The sequence below is a fragment of the Liolophura sinensis genome, chromosome 7, assembly GCF_032854445.1.
Source record: "Liolophura sinensis isolate JHLJ2023 chromosome 7, CUHK_Ljap_v2, whole genome shotgun sequence".
NCBI classification, from domain to species: Eukaryota; Metazoa; Mollusca; class Polyplacophora; order Chitonida; family Chitonidae; genus Liolophura; species Liolophura sinensis.
The window spans coordinates 13,567,417-13,589,935 of NC_088301.1; the positions used below are offsets into that span (position 1 = coordinate 13,567,417).

Genomic DNA, 22,519 nt, shown 5'->3' on the forward strand with positions numbered 1-22,519 from the left:
CGGGCATGCTTACTCCAGACTTATGTATTAAAAATACTTCTCTATCGAACTAGTGTACTTTTTTTAGAAAACTTTCTGCTTGCTCTTGAAGATCGGATACAAACAGTACACATTTTACTCGTAATTGTTTCAGTCGGTTGTGGCGGTCGTGAATTTCTCCATAAACTTAAACTTCGTCGGTTTAGATTTGAAAAAATACAAATACAGTATGATTTACACAAATTGATGGCGATAGGGGGGTTACATTTGAAACACTGTTTAAAATCACTAGCGGTTATAGAACTCAGGCAAAAGAATTTACATGTGAATCATAAATATATTTCCTAAATGTATAGAGTACAACTATAAAAAGCCGGACGTGTAATCCACCCATTTCCGATCTTCCACAAGTGATTGAAAATATAAGCTTATAGGAAAATTGGATACATATACCGTGCTGTTCGCATTAATGTAGGTCGAGTAACTGCCACAACAAGGGCGGAGATATGATAGCCTGTTATTATTTCAGCTATGCCCAGTGGGAAAACTCTTAATTGCGTTTTGATAACATCTATAATGGGGCGCCGTTGCAAACCATCGAGATGTAAACCCGGTACTCCCACTATGCAGCCTGAGAGGCTGTTTAAATGCAGACACAGAGCCAGCTTTTTATGCAATATTGCAAAGCAATCGGCATCTGCTCAGGAATCGATGAGGAGCCAGTGAGCGCGATACCGCCGGAGAGCAGGTCGCTGATGACACAAAAAGCGCGCAATGATTATATCACATGTAAACATGGCAGAGAGGAGGAAACAAGAGCAAAATTGGAATATGAAATATTGTGATGACAGGTGTACAGGGTTTACCTGTGAGTGCGTGACGACAATCACGCGAGTATAGGCATGCAGACAAGCGGGTTGCTGTGGCGCACCTCTAAAGTTTGTCTAAGGGCTAACTTAGACTTTAGAATACGACTGTGGAAGATTAGATTGAAGTTAGAGTAAAAAAACACATGTAAGTCAGTCAAAGGCCTATCCATTATCTATTAGTTACAGGGAAACTGTTATTCAAGCTTCACGGCTTGGCTGTAGTGATGGTTTTATATCTTGTTTGATTGGCGTTTTATGCCGTACTCAAGAATATTTCGCTTATATACAACGACAGCCAGCATTATGGCAGGAGGAAACCGGACAGATCCCTGGGAAAGCCCCGATCACCCGCAGGTTGCTGGAAGACCAAACCTTCTTTGTTTAGAATCTTGTAATCGTGCCAGGCACAGGGCTCATGATTCATATTCGGTGCAGAATATGCATATCTGGTTAGGTAATCCGACGGAAATACACCCGATCAGCAAGTCATCTCCATAATCCATGCAGTCTAGACTACACGCATTCGTGGAAGAATGACGTCGTTTGTTCGCATCTATGTCTTGCTGACTTGCTTGTGGTTTACAGCCAGAAAGGATTGTCTATAGACTATACATGTTAAATTTGATCATACTGTCCTGCGTTGGGTATGTACTTCGTGCTAAACGACATGATTATAATGAATCCTTAAACATGCAGCCCTTTCCCTATCATTTTTATTTACTAATTATGTTTTGAATGTGTCATAATTTCATTTTGTACGCGCATACGCAAATCCATGAAAAGCTGCTACCTCACCAATGGAATATAACATGACATAGTATTTTCGGTTCGTCAGCATATACTTCTCTACCAATATTATGGTCCTATAAATTGGCCATAGCAACGCGCGTTACGCAACGCATTTACTCTGGTGACAGATGCCTTCATTATTCGTATATGCATCTGTACAGGCTCTCATCGAAGGTGATGCAGACGCGTAAAGGGCATCATGCCAATATTCGATCGTACTGCACACCTGATCTTTGTCGGTGTCAGACAACAGAACAGCAGTGACCTTGATGCCGGGTCCACAATTCAATATTCGTGCCAGAACCCTCAGCTACATGTCAACATTGTGCATTAACACAGCCACAAGGCACAAATTCCGTTCCACGGCCAGTAGCCGATAAAGTCATAGAAGACACAAGAGTCGGCGAAGTAATTACGCTAAAATTGATAGTTTCTACACCTAAACGTTATTTCTATTATAGTTGTTTTTGTAAATCAGTCAGCTGACGAGGCTGTTGTCAACTGACAAGTCATGAATATACCATAAATACATTGTGAAAATACATGGTCTAGCAAGTTTTTAATTCAAGAACATTTTTGGACGTTAGCAGGATATCGGATGAAGTGTACGATGCTTAAACCTGTACGTACTAAGTATCAGTGGCTTACACAGAGGCTGTAACTTACGGGAAATGTAACTGTCATAAAGAGACATGCTGCGTTGCATCCAGTTCGTAGAACATGCCTCTGGTTACTTGCTATTAAATATACTCCTTCCAAAAAAATTAAACTAGCTAGAGAAGTGAGTCTATCTAAACGCTACTTTACCAGCAAAATGTTCAATTCCACATTAGTAACAAGTCTTGATTTCCACATAATAAACGAAGCTCTTTGATCAAAACTTACTAATAAAACCCTCTAACCCCAAATTACCAGTAAACCCTTCCACCTCCATCCTCCAATACCACTCGAATACAACGTATCACTAGACACGCATATCTATACTCCCCTAAACACTGACACAATCTCCACAAAGAAACGACATAAACAGCATAATTATTGGCACTGCAATAGTTCACTCAAACATGCTTACATAATGTAACTGAGCACCTACCTGACTTTGGATTTGCTACAAGATGGTAGTGGGCCAGTCTCCTCCCAGTGGCTGGGCTACTGTGAAGACGACTAGCCAATGACGTGGCTTTGCGGAACTTAGACTTAACTTTAGCGGTGGCCTGTGATGCTGGCGAATGAAGGTTGTCTGTTGAACGGAAAGTCCATTCTATGTCCCCGTCCACGAATCGGGGATGTTTGACGTGAGACATGGATTTGTGGCGCTTCAGTGAAGACTTTTGCTTTTGTCTATCCCGATCCCCGCTGTGAAAAATCGGGGCCGAACTGTAACCACTACTAGTTTTTGCACAATCTGAGTTGCCATATTTCCCTCTGGGTGACCGAGGGCATTTGCCCGCAGCTGAGGTAGAGGTTGCACGTTGCCATGTAGCAGTAAACCCTTCGTCCAAACGTTGCACAATTTGTTCGGAAGGTCTCTTCACGGCGCCCCCTGTCGCCGATCTACATGGGCGAGTTATCTGCCTTGGCGAGGAGGTCGGACTGTCTCTCTGTTTTTCCGCTGGACTATCAAGATCATTAATAACATCATCATAGGTGGGTAATTCACGCACAGGCTCGTCTAGTGGATTTACGTACAAATTTTGTTTCGAATTTTCTGCTCCGTGTGAAGGAATAGATGGGCTGTTCTGAGGATGAGTTAAACAACTAGTGTAAGTGTCACTACTAGCGGTGCTGCTTTGCCGACCTAATGGCTTCATTTCTATGCTGGACTTGCGTTTCTCCAACAAATCATTCTCGGCTATCTCCATGAACGGTCCCAGCTCCTGCCAGAACAAAACAAGCACCAGACACGACCAAATCAAATGTGGAAATGGGTCATCAGAAACAGCATCAGTATTAGCAGTCTCAACATTAATCGTAATAATAAAGACAATGCCTATTTATGTATAAAAAGTTAACACCTACATGTATTTATCCATCTTGGAATCCTGTTTTAACGACGAACGGAAGAAAATGCGTAAGCATGAGTGCAGAAAACCGTGCACAGCCCACTGGTAAACATAGTAATTAGCAAGGCACCTGATCAACCACCTGATCAACCTCCTAACTTTAGGGTTAAACCGAGCGAGCCACAGTTGGATTCGAAAACGCGGCATCTTCAGTCGAGGGCTATAGTAGACATGACCCAGGCGTTCTAGACTGCCCAGCCATCAAGAAGCCAAGTAAAGTTGATACAAAATATATTTAGTAAAATGGAAAAGAACTAAATTTTTTAGCACACTGCACATATTAATGTATTTCTTTGTCGTAACACCCACGTCAGCTAAAACAGTTAAAGTGCTCGCTGGCATGACCAATGAGGCTGGCCGTGTTTGAATCGACTTGACGTTGCACCTTTGTCAGGAAGTTCAGCAGTTGCGATGTTTTACTTTGGATACTCCCGTTTCCTCAACCTTCAAACCTGATTAGCTTCATATAAATGAAAAACAATCGCAAATTAAATATATGTATGTATGAATTAACAACGAAGAAGACTGCACAGAAAAAAGTGTTTCATACTTACTTACCTGTCATCAGAAGCTAGAGAACGTATGAATGCAATTAATAATCACACAGTATCGGGTTAACTTATAAATATGTTAACAGTTATTAAAAATTGGCACTCAGTGAAAAGAAACGTGTCGTTCAACATGACAAACGACACCACATTATTCAGTTGTGCACAACAATGCGGTTCCATTTCACGCGCAATGGTAACTCGGGTCCAAGCTGGATTGATGAAATGCTCTTTTGCAAGGCATGGGTAATACGTTACTGGTTTGTCCACAAAACGTCATCGCAAAAGTTTGGAAGAACAGTAGTCTACACTACACAAAAGTTCCCCATTCTCAAATATGACAATGCAATTACCAAGATTATGTAATAAATGTGATTTGTCTCGTAGGTCAATAATGGGTTGAAGTATTAAATAATACGTCGATTGTGGGCGTAACTAGGAGAATAGAATCGTGCAAGTCATAAGCTAAGGCCTGTTGATCAGTTAGTCAGTCAATGTAGCAACGTAGGTTGTTTCCAAAGCGTTGCTTTCCAGAAACATGCAAAGGTCAAAGGTCGTCGTTTGCCTTGGCATGTTGAACCTACCTGTATGTTACTGTTCAACATGGCTGGCTGCATGGCAGTCATTCGCTGCAGGGATTCCTCGTCTACGTCCAGTAGGTTAGTAGTGCTGGGGTTAAGTGGAGAGTCGTGCAGGCCACAAACCTTACCCTCTGAGCAATCCGACCCCTGGACAGGTCGCTGAGGCGCCACGTTCATCTTCACCACACATGGCGCCGGGCTGGTACACTTACTGTCGTTGCTCTGACAGTCGTAGTTGTCTCCCCTTGGAGCATCCGAGTTGACGTCCATCAGGTCAATGCTGCGGGCGAAGGCGTCTCTCAAGTTCACTGAGTGGAAGGAAACTATACTGCCGTTCCGCTTAGCTCTGTCCAAAGCTTCACGTCGCTTCAGCGCTTTCTCTCTACGCATCTGATCCTTATAGAACTCAGCAAAATTGTTCACTATGATTGGAATCGGCAGAGCAATAACTAGCACGCCACATATACAACACACACTACCGACAATTTTCCCCAGTACCGTCTTAGGGTAGATGTCCCCATATCCCACGGTAGTCATGGTAATAGCTGCCCACCAAAAGGTCTCTGGGATACTGGAGAAAAGAGTTTCATGTTCGTCTTTTTCAGCAAAATAACACAAACTCGAGAACAACAAAATCCCGATCGCTAAAAACATCATGAGAAGTCCAAGCTCCTTGTAACTTCTTTGCAATGTGTACCCAAGGGACTGCAATCCCGTGGAATGACGAGCAAGTTTTAAAATTCTGAGAATCCTCATAATACGGAAAATCTGAACGACTCTGCGAACATTTTGAAACTGTGAAGTCGTGCTCTTGTTCGTCTCAGTTAGTCCTAGTGATATGAAGTAAGGTAAAATGGCAAGAAGATCTATGATATTCAGAGGTCCTTTAAAAAATTTCCATTTGTTAGGCGAGGCCCAGAATCGGAGCAAGTATTCCAAGCTAAACCAACCTATGCATACGGCTTCAATAATAGCCAAGTGAGGGTTATCGGTAGATTCGTTATTGTCTTGGCGTTGAATGTCCGGAATTGTATTAAGTGTCAGAGCTACTGTGGATAGGACGATGAACAGGACCGATACGATTGCCAACACCTACAAAGCGTGAATAGAAAAGTAGAAATAACAGCAAAAAAATATAATAGTAATAATAATACTTCGAATAAAACATGTATCATATTAGAATATTTTAGGGTAGATATCAAGAGATGGGAAAGTTTCAGAACTTGCTTGCTGAAATATGACTGTCGTGGTGTGCAATGGTGTCTTAAAAGGGTTTAGGCGCGTGGAATTTGGACCAGGTTTGAAGCCCAAGGAATGTGCCACAGAGGGATTGTGGGAAGGGACTGTCAGTTCAATCGACATACTAAAGGCGGATACAGCGGCACATCCAGGTGGCGCTTTAGAACAAATCAGGGGAGGTAATACACGATGACCCAGAGGAGAGTTGAGACGAGAGAAGGGGAGGGGGAGGGGGATAACACATGGGAATTCGATAATCTCGGCCAAGACAGAGAGAAAAAGCATCAGTAGTGTGTTGTTGTATACATCTGTAACTTGGGGGTTACACTAAGCATGCTAATTGTTGCGCAGCAGGTCCCGAAGTATAGAGTAAACAACATATGCGACACACAGTTTGCATAGGTTATCACAGAGTGACGAGGAAAAGCCCGGTGTGTAAATAACAAAACATTGTAGCACGCTGAAAGAGAGAACATTCACCAACAGCAGACATGGGAGAAGAGAGAACACGGTTAGTACAAAAACAAGAACACAAACGAGAAACGAAACTCATCATTTGCAAAGGTTAAGAATCACTTTTGGGTGTTTACGAACAAAAATAGGGTGGGGATTCCGTACCGTATAAAAACTAATTTATTTTGTTCTTTATCTACAGATATATATAGCAAATTCTTTTGTTTTATTTTCAGCAAGGCTAAATTTTTCACTTGGTTAACTTTCGAATCTTTTGAAATTCTTGGCGTTGTAGAAAGTTGTTTATATTGAATCATGCGGAATGTCGTGTACGTGATACACAACATGGGAATACCACATAACGCACAACGTCATCCACATTCACATGCTACATTTAAACAAGCAACAAACAAGAATAATGACAAGATGCTGTTAGTGAATAAAATATTAGAAAGGTCTGATTTTCTTTTAAAAAAAATGAAAAATAAAATAAAAAAATACTAGCATATTTTTCCCCTAAGTGTTTAGATATTACGGGTTGTAAAAATGTTGAAAACTACGATGGCAAGGAATGTTCAATAAAACTACTAAATCTGCTTAAACTGATATCTGTTTATTTTTTTATATTATAGGATAATGCGTTTATCCTATACAGCAATTTATCATTTGCTACGTGTTCACGGTGAAGCAAAGAATTACTGGCTTGTTAATAAGTAATGCAAGTAACTGGACGTGATATGAATTGTAAGAATTAATAACAATTATGTAACGAGAAGAAAACAATCCATAATTACTGGAATGGCGATACCACAGATGTGCTTTCCAGTTACAAGAATAATGAATTGTTTCCAAATCTATAAATATTTATCCTCCTGAAAATGGTGCCATAAGTAAATCAATGATCTCAATTAGCGTGGAACAGACACGTTGAATATGTATGTACGATCGGAGATTCCGGCCCTAGGCGATTTCAATATTTCTTACAAAGGGGCCAAACTCTGCTCACGCCATGGGAATTGGACTACCGAATGAATGTGCATGTCCCAATTAATTCTAGTTATGCTGCCGATCCACTGGGAACTCATAGAGCAAATGGCGGCAATCAGATGCAGATTCATACAAAAGCAGCAACTGTAAATAACCACATCAGAGGGTGATCACTTACGGCGTCATGGCATTTGGATGCAAAACATAAGAAAAACATTTAACTTCCGCCCATCAACTCTTCTTGTTATAAAATAACAACTTTTTTTCTGAAATTCCGCATTTTTTGTGAAAGCAATTTTCTGTTCATATTATTCCAATTAAATATTTACATAAGGCTTTTTCTTCAAACAAAAATGAAGTGGAAGACTAATTCTAGTCTTCTCAGAAACTTAAATCGACAAGATTGCAATATGCATGCCTTGAGAATTGCAAATTCCACGCAGCCAATTAGAGTTCAAACACATTACATTAAGCTTTAGACACTGTTCCGGTCCAGCCTCTATTGGTTGACTTATTAACATGATGGTTCATAAAATTACTCACAAACCGTATCATAAATCTGTTAAATTTTTTTGATGTTGTTTTGTTTTTTGAAGTTGTATGAAAGCGTAATACAGTAATGAACCCTTTGTTACTGTTTCGCCGAAAACCAAGCCATCTACAAGAACAGATGTCAAATGGAAAGTCAATTTTCTTGCCCGGGTTTCCTTTGACAGAGTTACGTGTATATTTCCATAAAACTGGGTGATTCAGGCCAGTCTAACGGCAACTTGACATTGGATAGCACATTTGTATAAGATAAGAATGATGCAGTCTGGAATAATGAATACCACTGCGATGTAGTTAAATTTCATATTTAATTAAAACTGCTATATATAGGCTGTAAATCTTGTTAAAGTGCTGATTATTTATAACCAACAAAATTATCTCCAGTAAACATATACCTGTCGCACAATGCTCATGTGGTACTGCAGTATCGAGTAAAGTAACAACATATGAGAAGCACATGGATTTTTTTTGGGGGGGGGGGGGGGGGGTAAGAATTACTTTCCAAGCAGGTTATTCTTGTTATCATGAACCAAAAAACAATGTCATCTGAAAAGGCACGGAAAAACAGCTTCGTCCATCAAAAATAGGTTACATCTCATTAGCATCCAGAAGACTATTGTCTTTATGAAAACATGTATCATATACCTATCTGTCTACGGCATTCGATACAAGCCAGGTTTTGAACAAACAAGAGGTTTTGTAGCAGACGATGACGTCAGCACTCTTTCTGGGGATGTGATAGCGAATGACAAGGTGGTATTGTTCAAAACTGATTATTTTTTTTGAACAGTTATCATGGAGTAGGATGTTTCGGATTATTTTCAAATAACAATATCTGCTTTGATATCTGACTTCACTTTTCGTTGCATAATTTCATATTTATTGCGATCTATACTTGTTACAGGTTTACAAATTATCGTGATCAGACATTTCAGTGCTATGGTTGAACTTGCAAGTTTGTCATTTCATTCTCGTTCATGTTCTTCAATAAAAGAGGTGAATGATAAATAAATCACAACGACTCTGCGTGCTCTGCAAAGTTGTTTGTCTGAGGTCTGTCTCTAGCATCAGCTGATACGACAGCCCGACCCCAGACAACTCGATGTAGATACCTCATCGCGGGTCACCCACTGACATGGTAATCTCTATATATCAACGATATCCTTAATATTCCTCATTCTACATGGATGCCACCAGATTCCATGAACACTAAATAAAGGAAGTCTTGTTTGGTTACCGTCGGGATCAGTGTCTCCCAACGTACTTTTTACGCTTCAAAGTAACTTGATTGTATGCCAATCTCATTTTGTTGGCATTGAGCTATATTCTTTCCGACACAAGATTTATGTGAGCACGTAACGAATAGATAGACAAGATTCCTTGATGTTAATCATGACATACTCCAAAGCACCATGGAGCAGTCGTCCTTTTGTCATCTCATAATTCAACTGAAATATAACTGGTTCTCCAGAATTCTTTACAGCTGGAATGACATCAGTCCTAAGTAAACATGGCAAGACATTATTGAATGTCTATCAGATTTTATGCTTGACCTTTGCATGGGGCCTTTGTTCGTTTGTGCTTAAGATTGTTAACGGTGATTATTGCCATTCTAGAAGGATCTCCTGACCATCGATGGCGGGTCAGGCGTTTGTGTGTTTTGGCTGACGAGGTCTACGGACCAAGAGGGATTAGCCCGCCGGTGAAGCGGTCTTACGAGAATGTCTTTCCCACGTGCTAACACTACGCCACTGGGATTTCCAGGGGAAAGTATTTTACTAAAGCAATGTAAAAATATTGACACTTCATTTGAAGGGCAAGGTTAGAGTTTCCATCCTGATCAAATAAAAACCAAGGTGACGGTGGCTGTTGATCGATGTCCGTTCATCTTGATACGAACATGAAAAGCCAACAGGCCGCCTGATCAAAATCGATCAAACAATAATAACACCCGTGATCACAAGTCAGGACTCGGGGCTGCCTCTACTGACGGAAAAGAACAAAGGGTAGAGGTGTGAGGAAATAAACTACAAAGTGAACTGATTGCAATACCAAGTCAACATCTAAATTATACTTGTAATTAGGGTCAAATGAAACATATATGTAATGTTGAAATGAAAAGCACATAAATTTGAAACCAAACCGATCTCACCCCTCCCCTTCCCCATAGATAGTTATGTCAGAAAAGCAACACTTTGAGGCGAAGCACTCTCCAATGCGTCATTTATGTGGAATTATCACCAAGATTAGTCTTCACAGACGGCCATGGTTTGCTCCAGTAAAAACACAAGAATGAAATCTTTTTAGCTGAATTTACATTCCTGAGTGAGGCAGCAGTTTATGTATTCTGCTCAGCGGGTATCTCAGCCTGGAGAGAGACGCAGGCTGAGCGAGGAAGGTGGCTCGGATCAATACTTCAGGCTGATTATCTCGAGCAGAACGGTTTTTTTTTTTTACACAAGCAGGTCTATAATAAAACTTGACACTTATGTTAAACTCAGTTGCAATCCCGGATTAGCACACCAGGAGGACTGAGAATAAAAAAACGAAATGTGGACTGGCGGCTCTATTAAATGGTGGAACGTTGTTGGACCTTGGTTTTGATCTGAATGGAAAGTTCCCGCAGTGTCCAAATTTGACACCTAATCAGTTCATTGATAGTCCAATGGGATAACCGTCCTCTACAACCGCATCCCTAACAAGGTTAACGTAATGGACGACATCGAGTCGTCGGCCTGGAGAACAATTTTTTCAACTAGACATTGATTCACTGACAGACAAATGGAGAAATGGATCACTAAAAAGACTTATTGACTGATTGAATGATTCACCAAAAGCGGAACTGGCTGGTAGACCAAGCCGCACGTAAGGCTGACTGGCGGTAAGAAACCCGTGGACCTCAACCGCTGCTATAGTTTACCACAAGGCCAGTTACGTCTGTTCATAGCATTTGCTGCTAACAAAACCTGGTTTACTACCGGTTTCCAAGATGTTCATTACCGTGGCCTGATTACAAACAAAACTTGTTTCGTATTTTATTCCCAAAAGTAATCATGTTGCACATGGTAGTTGTTTGGCTTCCGCGTGGATAGTTAGTGCGATTGTTACCCACCATGCCCCAGTTATAAAATCGTCTGAGTCTTTGTTTGCTTTCCTTAGTTTGTATATTTCAACGGGGAATTGCCACTGGTTCATCTTCAAAGCCACCAAGGCGATATCCAAGGGGCTGTTTCCCCAATCTAATATCCGTGTATCGATTTAAAGCGGGCATGTGGTTTATAGCAAGCTTCAAGACACACGTCTTATATTAGGTGGAATATACCCAATCAACACTTCTAGGCTCGCATAATCGGCCATAACGTTATGTTATTGTTATCATGTTTTCGTGGTCTTGCCGCTATATATCCATCCATGAGAGCTATCATTATCCAGTCGTTAATTAAAAACATAGTGCATATTTCATGGCGCATGCGGCTGGAAGGCATTGAATAAACGTCAAAAAGCATGGCGTTTCGTCATTATACATGCATAATTAACGACAACTAGCCGCTGAAATGTGTACGTCTGCACATCAGATTACACACTGAGTAGCTTGATATTCCACATGTTCATAATGCATACCTTTCCCAACGGGAAATGCATGTTTGAAATCGGTAACCGAACCTCCATAAACAAAAGTCGAAACCACTAACATATACCTATTACCTCATCTCACCGACAGATATGTTCACTCATACGGCATTTTTTCTAACGTCTCTAACCAAGCTTAAAATGAATAAATTGACTGGATAACAGATTTGAAAACAGCCTTTAGTGAATTTTTCCACAGTAGTTGTACAATACGTATCTCTTGATGATACGTAGTCATTCGAAATACGAGTGAACAAAAAAATATAAAAAAATATAAAAAAATATAAAAAATATTTAAAAAAATAGACCGATACATATGAATTTCATACAGAACAACCTTGAAAAACACTGCCTTTCAGGAAAAGAGTCTGAATAATCATATCCACAAGATTACAGACATTTACACCCGGTTTAAGCCCCAGACAGAGTGAGTGAGTGCTTGGGGTTTAACGTCGTACTCAACAATTTTTCAGCCATACGACGACAAAGGAATCCTTATGGTGTATGTAATGTGCCTCCTTGTCGCAGGACGGATTTCCACGGCTCTTTTATCTAGTTTATCTAGACGTTTATACTGATACGGGTCAACCAGTCCTTGCACTATCCCCTTAATGCTGAACGCCAAGAAGTTACAACTTCCTCTTTTAAAGTCTTAGGTGTGATCCTGGATCTACGGCTCCGGAAGCGGGCGCTCTACCCACTGTGCTATCCGCGCCGGTCAGCTCCAGACAGACCCTATATTATATCCTGCTTCCTATATTTAGATGCTCAAATTACATCACACACTTTGGTAAGTTCCATCGCTAGGTGCCGTTTTTTAATACAGTACAGAACAAGCTTTTTTATACTAATCACATTCCTGAAAGTGGACGCAGACTATTGTTACTATTTAGTCTATTTTTGTCATCATCAAATCACCTAAGTACAGCATTAGACGGTGGATGTGACTTAACGCATGGTGCGTTATGTTAGTTTAGGCTGGTTCACACAATGGCGCCACCGAATGGAGCCATGCACATCTACCGGATTCTCAGAATAAAATGGCAGTATTTGTTCACTCTCCCTTGTCTATTCCCTGCGTTGCGCAAAGTTACCCAACGGCAAATCTTGTCTGAAATTTTTGGCAAGCAGAGCAAAACAAATTCACCATGGGACTCGAGAGGAACATGATTTACGTCAAACATAAAACATTGTAGACATCATAGTCTAGCGACAACGTGCTAAGCAATAGGGCGACAGGAACATCTGATTTGGTTTGAACAACTCTTGGGAGGGTGCTTTATGCTCTAAACCAGAGCAAACATCAGACCGTCAGAAAAACTATTCCCTGAAATACAAATACCTTGGGTGCTGTACTCCCTTCTCCGTTGTCTAAAATAAAAAAAAACAATGAGTAGAACGCAACTTAGGTAAGATTAGAATTTTGACATACAATAAAACCCTGTCTGCAAATATTTAACTTATATGAGGGACAATTTAGTTCGCAGAATAATGTGGGTTTCCATTCGTCAATACTCCGTTTGCAATTTTGGAAAAGGTGTACATCAGAGTGAACATCCACTCCATGGCGTGTATTTCAGTCAAAATTCTTAATTTCAAGAATCCGGGTTCTTCAAGAGGAGTAGGTGGTCTTAGTTAACTTGGAGTTCATTAGACGAAGTGCTGATTTTTGCCGATTCCTAAAGTTGAAATTTTTACAGGATACTGCAACTATCATATCTGAAAGCTAGACACATTCTCATTACTACTGCATAAAGAATTTCTAACACGAAGGCTATCTTTGTAATTTTTTATGCTAAAATCTTCTTTGAGGGTTTTTCTCACATGGGTTAAATTCACGCTTGTTTCACCTATAAAAAATCCATGGTGTGCTGATGATTGGCAGACTATTAATCGTGCCCAGAATGTTCCAACAACCCTTTACCCAAATCCGTAAAATAATTATATACAAAATGCTATCATACGTTACTAATGCATGTCAAAACAGCCAGAAAAGGATGTTGTGGAGAACAATAGTGTTGGCCATGCTTCTCCAATAGAGGAGTTTCGAGTTCGAACTCTTTCATCGCTAAAGATAAACAAGTCCTATTGTATTATGTGGCCTGTCAAAAATGTTAGGCAACTATTGTTGACCGTATTTACTATAAAATGGGTGTCTGAAAAAATTTTCATAATAAGTTACTTAAAGTAGAGGAACTATGGTAAACACTGAGCAGTTGAATATTTGTGAACTTGAGAAGCTTCTACAGGAAAAAGGTGTTATTTGTGCCTTTGTAACACGGTCAACAATGGTTGCCCAACATTTTCCACAAGTTAGGATGAAACAGTAGGACTGTTTCTACCTTTAACAACAAAAGAGTTCGAACTGGAAACTCCCTTATTACTTGTGACTAGGCGTCACGATTCACCTCCTCTCCACTGCTGCCACTGTCTTTTGTTTCATTTAGACATACGATATTCTTATACCAGGGAAAATGCTCTTAACAGACAAGCATGAATCCAGCAGTAGTGCTCCACAACAAATTCGTGATTTTTGCCTTCTGTCCTACATGATATCATCTTCATTTACTATTTACATTTTTATTTCTTACATATTTTTTTAGGAACAGGTGTTGTGTGTCGCTTCGAAAATGTAACTTGTAGTCTTTTATATTGTGATTATCGACATGGAACGCCCTGGCTTACATTTAGATTTACAAACACGTCAGGGACAAAACCCCACCACCATATTATCTTTTAACTGAAGCATATACATTTCGTCCGCAGTAACCTATTCCTGCCCTACCTTGGATTATCGTATTTGTCTAACGATGAAGTGCCACAGGTACACTCCCCTACCCCCTCCCCCAACCCCTACCCATCTGCCCCGCTCCCACCTCCTCCGGGAGTTGAGACCGATTACCTGTCATTCTCATCCTCAGTATCCTGTCCCTAGGCTGACGGGGGAAACAAGCCAAGAAATCTAATTAAACTTGGCTGAATCTGACAGAGGCCGCTGCACAAACTTGATTCTAGGCGTGAAGTCCACGGGGAATCCACTCCCAGGGCTATGGTTTGGACAAGTGGTGAACACAAGACGTGTGGAATGATATGCCTACACCGCTGCCAAATTTCAACCGTGGAACAAGTCTTCATCAACCAACGGTTGGTTCAATACCATTAGGGGGAAAAGGAAGTAAGACCACCCGTATCTCTATTACAGCAGCTAGGCCAAAATCTAAAGAAAGAAGCAGATCAATCTGTCACCTGCCAATGGAATCGTATAAACCAAAAAAATGAAAATTTCATTTTATTTCATTTTGCCTTGAAATTCCAGTGATGAACTACAACTACTAGTATTCTAGGCGAGCATGGCGTCAGATTCCAGAAGCGCCATTCACATGACACTTGACGTATAGCTGTCCACGGCTATTTTTTAGTGGTGTACACAAGGTCAGCAATAGCGGACAGAAGACGTGGGGGCCCTGCAGAATATCTTCAATCAATACCTCGATGTGACATTCTTGATAAATGAGAATATTTTTATATACCTGCAGACAGCAAGCCTTTCCCTCTCTCCCACAAACTAACCCCCCCTCCTCCTCCTTCCCTCCACCGACTCCACTATCCGGAACCCATTTATACCCTGCATGTGTCAATCCTTCCACAATTTTTCGTCTGGTTTACGTGCTTGGAAAATGGCGGCTCCTGAATAGGTTACCATGAATAGGAAGGTGTGAGCTAACCGTCCATTGCTAGGCTTCTTCTTCCCAGGGCTTGACTGGCCTGGATCTGTGTGAATTCACAGTCATGGGCCGTGTTATATATAATTCATGGGCGAGAAGATCGTTCAGGTTATCTATTCGCACTTGTTTAAGTCGACCCTGCTGAAGCACCAATCCTGATGCAGGTATTTTTTATCAGTTTGGATGCTGAACTACAAGCGTTACCAACACACTCCATTTTAGCATTTTGAAAAAAATAGCAACATTTTCGTCCACAATGTTTATAAATTCCCCCATTTACGAAATTAACCCACATCGCAGAAGAGTAGGTGCGTGTTATTTGGCCCTAAAGTGAGTAAACCTGAATGTGGTTGAGTTTTTATGGCTTTCTCTTTAAGGTGCCTCCAACAGAGTCCAGATATAAAATTTCCTCCACACCTTACACACCCGAGTATACTGCTGCCTAGCAAAGAAAAAGATCGGATTTTAGTGCGTTTAAAATGGCAGTCAGGTTTCTCACCAAGACCATGTTCACATCGAGAATTAACTTTTACGTGTAATTTACAGTCGTGGAGACTGTGCTCGGGCTAACTGGTCAGTCTCATTTTGTGGTTGGTAGGAATGGTGGATGGAATGACCCTGATTGAGAGACGAGCCCTGGAACTTCTCAACGCAGGAGCTAATCCCCTCGGTACCAAGGGGACTAGCAAAGGTTTACGACCCAGCACATCTCGGCAGCTAGGTGACATTGCCGGGACCAATATCTAAATATGGGCTGCTGGTCGGAGTCAGAGTCTCGGCTCATTATCCCTCAAGCTTCAAAGATACACATTAGTGCTAAGTAACGGGACTCTCCCTTTCTAACTCCTTCCTGGGTGGCAATAAGTAATTTAAGGGTCAGCTGGGACCCGTGGAATCTTATTGCCTGCTTGAAACTGAAGCCCTCCAAGAGATGAAATATTAACGATGTTGTTATGGCGGGGTATCACGATAGTCATGTAGTCTGGAGAATGTCCGCAAAGCGCCTAGGCCATTTCCACACGATAGCTCAACAAAGGTCTGCCTTTCAGGGCGAGTCTATACCATATGTACAAGACCAGTTAAGTAATATGTCTCAGGCGAACAGAATCAATCAACAGTTGTGACTTTTCAAAAAGGGAAAGACGAAGAGATTGGAAACACAGTTTTAGCGGAACGCGTGGTCGAAGTTTGTCCACGAAATGGTTTTCTTTTGAACGCCACACGCCACGACTGAGGTAATGGGCTAAACAGTTATATCATGATTCGATGAGTGAATGTCGAAACAATTCCCGAGACGAAGTCAGGTACAGGCTTTTACAGCGTCGCTCAACTTCTTAAATCGATTACTATCCCGGAAACAAAAAATTACTTAGTTACAAAAAATTACTTAGCAACAAAACTTCATAGGCAGAGGGCATGTATAACTTCGTAGTACCTATAAAGTCAACCTTCAAGATATTTAATGCAGATGGTTCTATAACGCAATCATAAAGAGGGGCCTCCGTGGCTCAGTTGATTAGCGCGCTAGAGCAGCGTGATGACCCAGCAGCCTCTCACCAATATGGTCGCTGTGAGTTCAAGTCCAGTTCAAGCTGGCCTCCTCTCCGGCCGTACGTGGGAAGGTTTGTCAACAACCTGCGGATGGCCGTGGGTTTCCCCCGGGCTCTGCCCGGTTTCTTCCCACCATAATGCTGGCCGCCGTCGTATAAATGAAATATTCTTGAAATATTCTCAAATAAATAAATAAATAAACAATCATAGAGAATCCACTATATGTAATACCGTACATTATGCTCGGTCCCAAAATAACAACCAAATAAAAAGAGACAAGTTTCTTTTTGCTCTGAACGGTGTTCGAAATTTGTCATTAGTCTACCCATCCACCTCACGTCCATCATACACTAACCCAATCCCCAAAAAACAAAATGATAAAATACCTCCACCCCAGAACAAAAAGGCGAAAAAAGCCTTGTCTAGCTGAATGACCGTTTACGTTACGACCTTGATATACCGCGGCTGTAAATAGGTGCACAAATCTGACCCTGATTCATAAAAAGTCATATATTCCTACGCGTTTTCCCACAGCAGATGTACATTTACCATTATTGTGCATTCTCGGGAGTGGGCAGAAAGGCGAGTAATATAATCCCAGTCAGCAGTTCTCTATCGTCGACCACAGCTGTGAACGTAGGTCATTAAAACAGTATGGGACAATTCACCTACATGGCATATCAAGCACGTGTTTGACCTAAATGTGTATGAATCACATGTGTGCAATGTGGATACACGGTATAAATATCAACCATTTCGTTCAACTCATGTGCAACATATACAATACGACATCATCCATGAATAGCAGGTACCACCAGAAAAGCAGATGAGTAAGATGGCTGTGGATATTTTAATAAATTATCATTATTATCAAAACGCCACAGTTGGTGTTCTTTCAATAGTAAATCATAAGTCTTCTCAATTATAAGAGCCTTTGGACTCTGGATATTAAACTTTGCAGGATTTCACGTTTAGAAAAAATATGTTTTTACAGCATAAATATATCTATTTCGTAAATCAGGTACCAACATTAAAGTCAATCAAAACTACGAAAAGGTTGTTTTCACATATTGTGCCATATTGCAAAATAAAAATCAATTATACTGGATATGCAGAGATATTTTGAACAGTACATTTTTCCCAACATTTCATCAGTTTTTAATGTATACAGATATCATCTTTATTAAAGCTTCGCTCGGGGATGTGATATGAGCTGATACGAGCCAATTGGACACATACCAAGTCAAATAAATGACTTTTGCTGCGGCATATGTACTGACTGAATGAAGGTTCACCTCATTACCAAGACCCCCCAATAAACACATTCCCTACCTTTGTACTTCATGGTTTATCACTCAGTATAAAGGGATATAGGTTAATGGGGACAGAGTCTGGTAGGTCGGTGTAAGATGAAGATCATGGGGATGGGGAGAGGCATTAATTGTCCAAATAATGTCGACCATAAAGCGTAATGAAACAAACGAAACCCAAGAAGCATTAGCTTAACTATGCCATAGTATATTTATTTATTTATCTGACTGGTGTTTCACGCGGTACTCAAGGATATTTCAATTAAATGAGCAGTATTATGGTGGATGCAGCCCGGGAGAAACCCACGACCAGACCTGGCAGACCTTCTTATGTAAGGCCGGAGAGGAAGCCAGCATGAGCTGGACTTGAACCGACAGCGACCGCATTGGTGAGAGGCTCCCGGGTCACTGGGCAGCGCTGGCACGCTAACCATCTCGGCCACGAAGGTCCTTCCACCATACAGTATAAGACTGCTCGCAGCTTGTGTGATTGTTTATAAGACATGCATCGGCTTTCCTCTGCACACACCTTATTTCCCAGAGATACACAGCAGATGTAACCAATACAAATCCGGATAATTACAAAACTGGCTAACGAGGGGCATGTTATTTACACCACTGCGGAGAAGTAGATTAGTGTTGTTAGCTATGGCGGGTAGATTGTGCCAACAGTTTAGGCGGTGATCACAAAAATACGTTTTTACAAAACGTAGCCAAGTGTTTTAGATTAGCCGTATAGTACAACAAACTTTGGGTTTGTTCAAGCGTCTAAGTCTTTGGAGGAAGAAAGATCACAATCAAAAAGATTTTTAGAGAATTTTTTCTGCAGACAGTCCAAAAGAAATCACATAACAAATTATGTTGTCGTAACATGATGGTTACAAAGGTATAAAATACAACAACAACATCTGAAGCTAACAAGAGACGGGCTAAAATGCCACAAAGCTGAAAGGCTGTTGTCCAGCAGGGCCTACTTACCTGTTATCTTAATCAATGTTTTGCAAAGCAAAGGAAAGGGATTTTTATGATTTTAGGTGTTAACACGGTGTTAACGGGTTACTGTTGTTAGATCTTTAGATTATTTTGGGAGCATTTGCTATGGTTAGGTTGAATATTTTACTAAATTTCTATCTCACTGTTCCATAAAATGGACAGCATTTTTCTAGTATTTTACTGTTATATCTGTATACATAATATTTATCTCATGGGTTTCTTGAATTATAAGTAAGCTTATAACTTGTCCTGTGGTTATGAAGCAATTCACTCACTAAAGTTTTATAGGTATTAATTTAGCTCCCCCCCCCCCCCAACCCGTGATAACTACTAAACGTGATCTATATGTGGATATGTTCAGCTTTGTTCCTTTAAAACAATTTGCGACAAACTATGAGACTGTTAAGACAAAATAATATGTTGTATATAATGAAAGAATATCATTAAATATTATGACAGACACACGTCGCAATTTGGGCGCAACAATTCAAAAGAGTCTTACTGCAGAAGATAAAAGTAACAGGCAAATCTGATGTCATTCTTCTTGCTTCCTACAGTGCTAATGACCAAGAACAAAATACACTTAAAATGTACGGGCAATATAATAAATGAAAGCTGAGTAAAAATATCTTGGCTGTCTCCCGTACCCATAAAAGCCTTCGCTGTGTCCAGATTTACATGCAACCTGAGCCCATTGATGATCTTGTCAAAACCAATAATGTCTCTTTCACACACGATTCCATGGAAATGGACAAGAAGACGTGAGTAGAGTAAGGAAGCCCTAGTGACTGCTTTATACAAGTCTCCATGGCATCTTAAATTGTTTCACAAATCCCCGATGGTAAACGTTTCTCAACTCGTGTAATATTCACCGCCCGACCAACCGACAGACAGCCAGAGAGAAGACCAGTCCTCCAGAGAACGCGGCCACAGGAAATTGGTCACGTATTCGAATTGCAATCATGCTTGTCCAATGAGAGCCCAACAGAGGGATGATGCCGACATCAAACCACCACAACATATCGTCCGGGATAGATGGTATACTTCCGGGCAGATACAAGCTCCACCTTTACAAAATGTCATATTCTGATTTTCTGTGATCATGAAAAGTGTCCACTATACTTTCTATCAGAATTCTGAATCTGAGATTTTCCGCTATTTCCACACAATTAAACTTTGGGTTATACCCATCCCCTTTACCGGTATATCTCTATCTTATTGCCCACCCTTTTCATATCACACAGCACTTTCACGTTTTTTTCTGGAAACTAAGATAGTTTTTTGGCACAGTTTCCATTTAGATATACAGTACCAACTAGGTTAACGTTTGTCACTAACTTGCAACTACTGCTCGGCACTACCACACCTGAATCCAACTCAAAGAAAATCGTTCCCCTGGTCTTGTACAGTTAGCGCAGTGGTTTGTGGATATAACATACAGTACCAGGTAGATTAAAGTTTGTCACTAGATAGTAACTATAGTTCGCCACTACCACACCTATATCAAGCCTCAAGCATGTCGTTCACCTATCTTACGGTGTACTGTTGTAGTGCTGTAGACTGCTGATACAACTAACACCCAGGCAAAGAAAAATAAGCATAAAAATGAAAAAAAAACTTTTTCCCAGACAGTTAAACATCCAGTATAATCATTCAAAACGATTCACGCTTGGCTTATATTCACAATGTTCCATTATCTCTTGCCAACTTTTTCTTCTTTTATGTTTTCTAATGAACAAAATTTTAGCATATAATCAAAGATATGAAGACGAATTATCCTAGAATACAACAATCTGATTAGACTCAAATAAAATGCCTTTGGTGCTTCACTTTACAGTTTGAATATTATGTAATGAATGATTACGGTTGACGCCACATCGGTAATATTTCACCCATACCGTGGCGAGAATATTACAGTGTATTCAATTCTGTGAGAGAGAGAAAAAAAACCACACTTTCAAACACAATAAAGATTTTTGATTACTGTACCTTGGAATGAAAAATATTTTGTAAGTACAATCCCATATAGCCGGACAGAATTTCTGATACAAAAGGAACCAACTGTGAAAAATATTCCTGTATGTTAATATATAGCTTATACATCAAGCTTATTTTAACTTCTTCTTGTCGCCTAGTGTGCATCCTTTCATTCTAGCATATAACTGTTTAAAGTTCATGGGAAACAATACGTTCTCTTTTCGTTGGAATCAGCCCGTGTGAAGGAAGTAACATGTATAACATTAAAGCACGAACAGTATGATAAGTATAACACGTATGACCTACATCCCTACGCAGATGCCGTTGTTGGCAGTAATACAACATGCTAATGTTGTATAATACATGTTCCTGTAGAAGAATACATGTTCCTGTAGTATATAATATATGTTCCTCCTTTACAATACATGTTCCTCCTTTACAATACACATTCTTGCTCAAAACCCTGTGTCCCCGTAGGGTCTTCCAGCTCAAAAGTATATCGTGAAAGTCTATAAACCTAGCTATCCTAATGTATTCATTACAACGCATGCGCCGGTTTCTACCCTCGCTTTACACCACTGTCACTAATATGCGCTGAACACAATCCATATCGTTTAAAACGTAATCATGTCCTTGATGGTTGCTATACTCACAAATTGTATTCCGTATGAATGTTGTCTCCCTATGTCAGTTCTTTCAGAGCGTTGCTGTGTTCAAATATTTACAAGGTATCATAAACATGTACGGATATGGTATGAGTTCTATATATTTTTCTTAATTTTAACTAAGTTTTGTTTAGTTAAGTTGGTTTTTCAAGCGTGTCATTAGGCTATTATTTGCCCTGATTTTGGATGTTGTCATTCTCGTACGGAAAGACTGTTTTTCTGATTTTAACCTCGACATGGTTGAAATACTGCCAATGTGGCGTTAAACCCTGATCATTTCTTCATACAAGCCGCGGGCTTTTGCTCTCTTTGGCGCTGATAACTGTTTGCTCGCTATACACAAGCGCATCTGTTTGTTTACACGTCGACGCGAGAACTAGCCACGTGACCTGGGCGTCTGGAACGACAACTAAACCATATGTATTTCTGAATTCCATAAACTGCTGTATGAGCGCTCTGTGGTATTTAGTGCTGATTTCTACCTGAGCACCGTGAGAGGGAACTGATTCAAGCTTTTCGGCATTTATGTTTTGTCGGGATAACAGCCTTTCCCAACATGCATGCACTCACACTAACATAAACTGATACAGATTTATCCCAACGTGATGTAC

General features: G+C 40.4%; 1 protein-coding gene across 1 annotated transcript in view; it reads right to left on the bottom strand.

The window, feature by feature from the left end:
* Positions 1–22,519, bottom strand: part of LOC135469782 (uncharacterized) — a 126,662-nt gene that overhangs the window by 21,686 nt on the left and 82,457 nt on the right. The window contains exons 4-5 of the mRNA XM_064748377.1: positions 4,833–5,921; positions 2,731–3,514 (exon numbers count right to left, since the gene is read on the bottom strand). Of these exons, the coding sequence (XP_064604447.1) occupies positions 2,731–3,514; positions 4,833–5,921 (1,873 nt within the window). The remainder of the gene's footprint in view (positions 1–2,730; positions 3,515–4,832; positions 5,922–22,519) is intronic.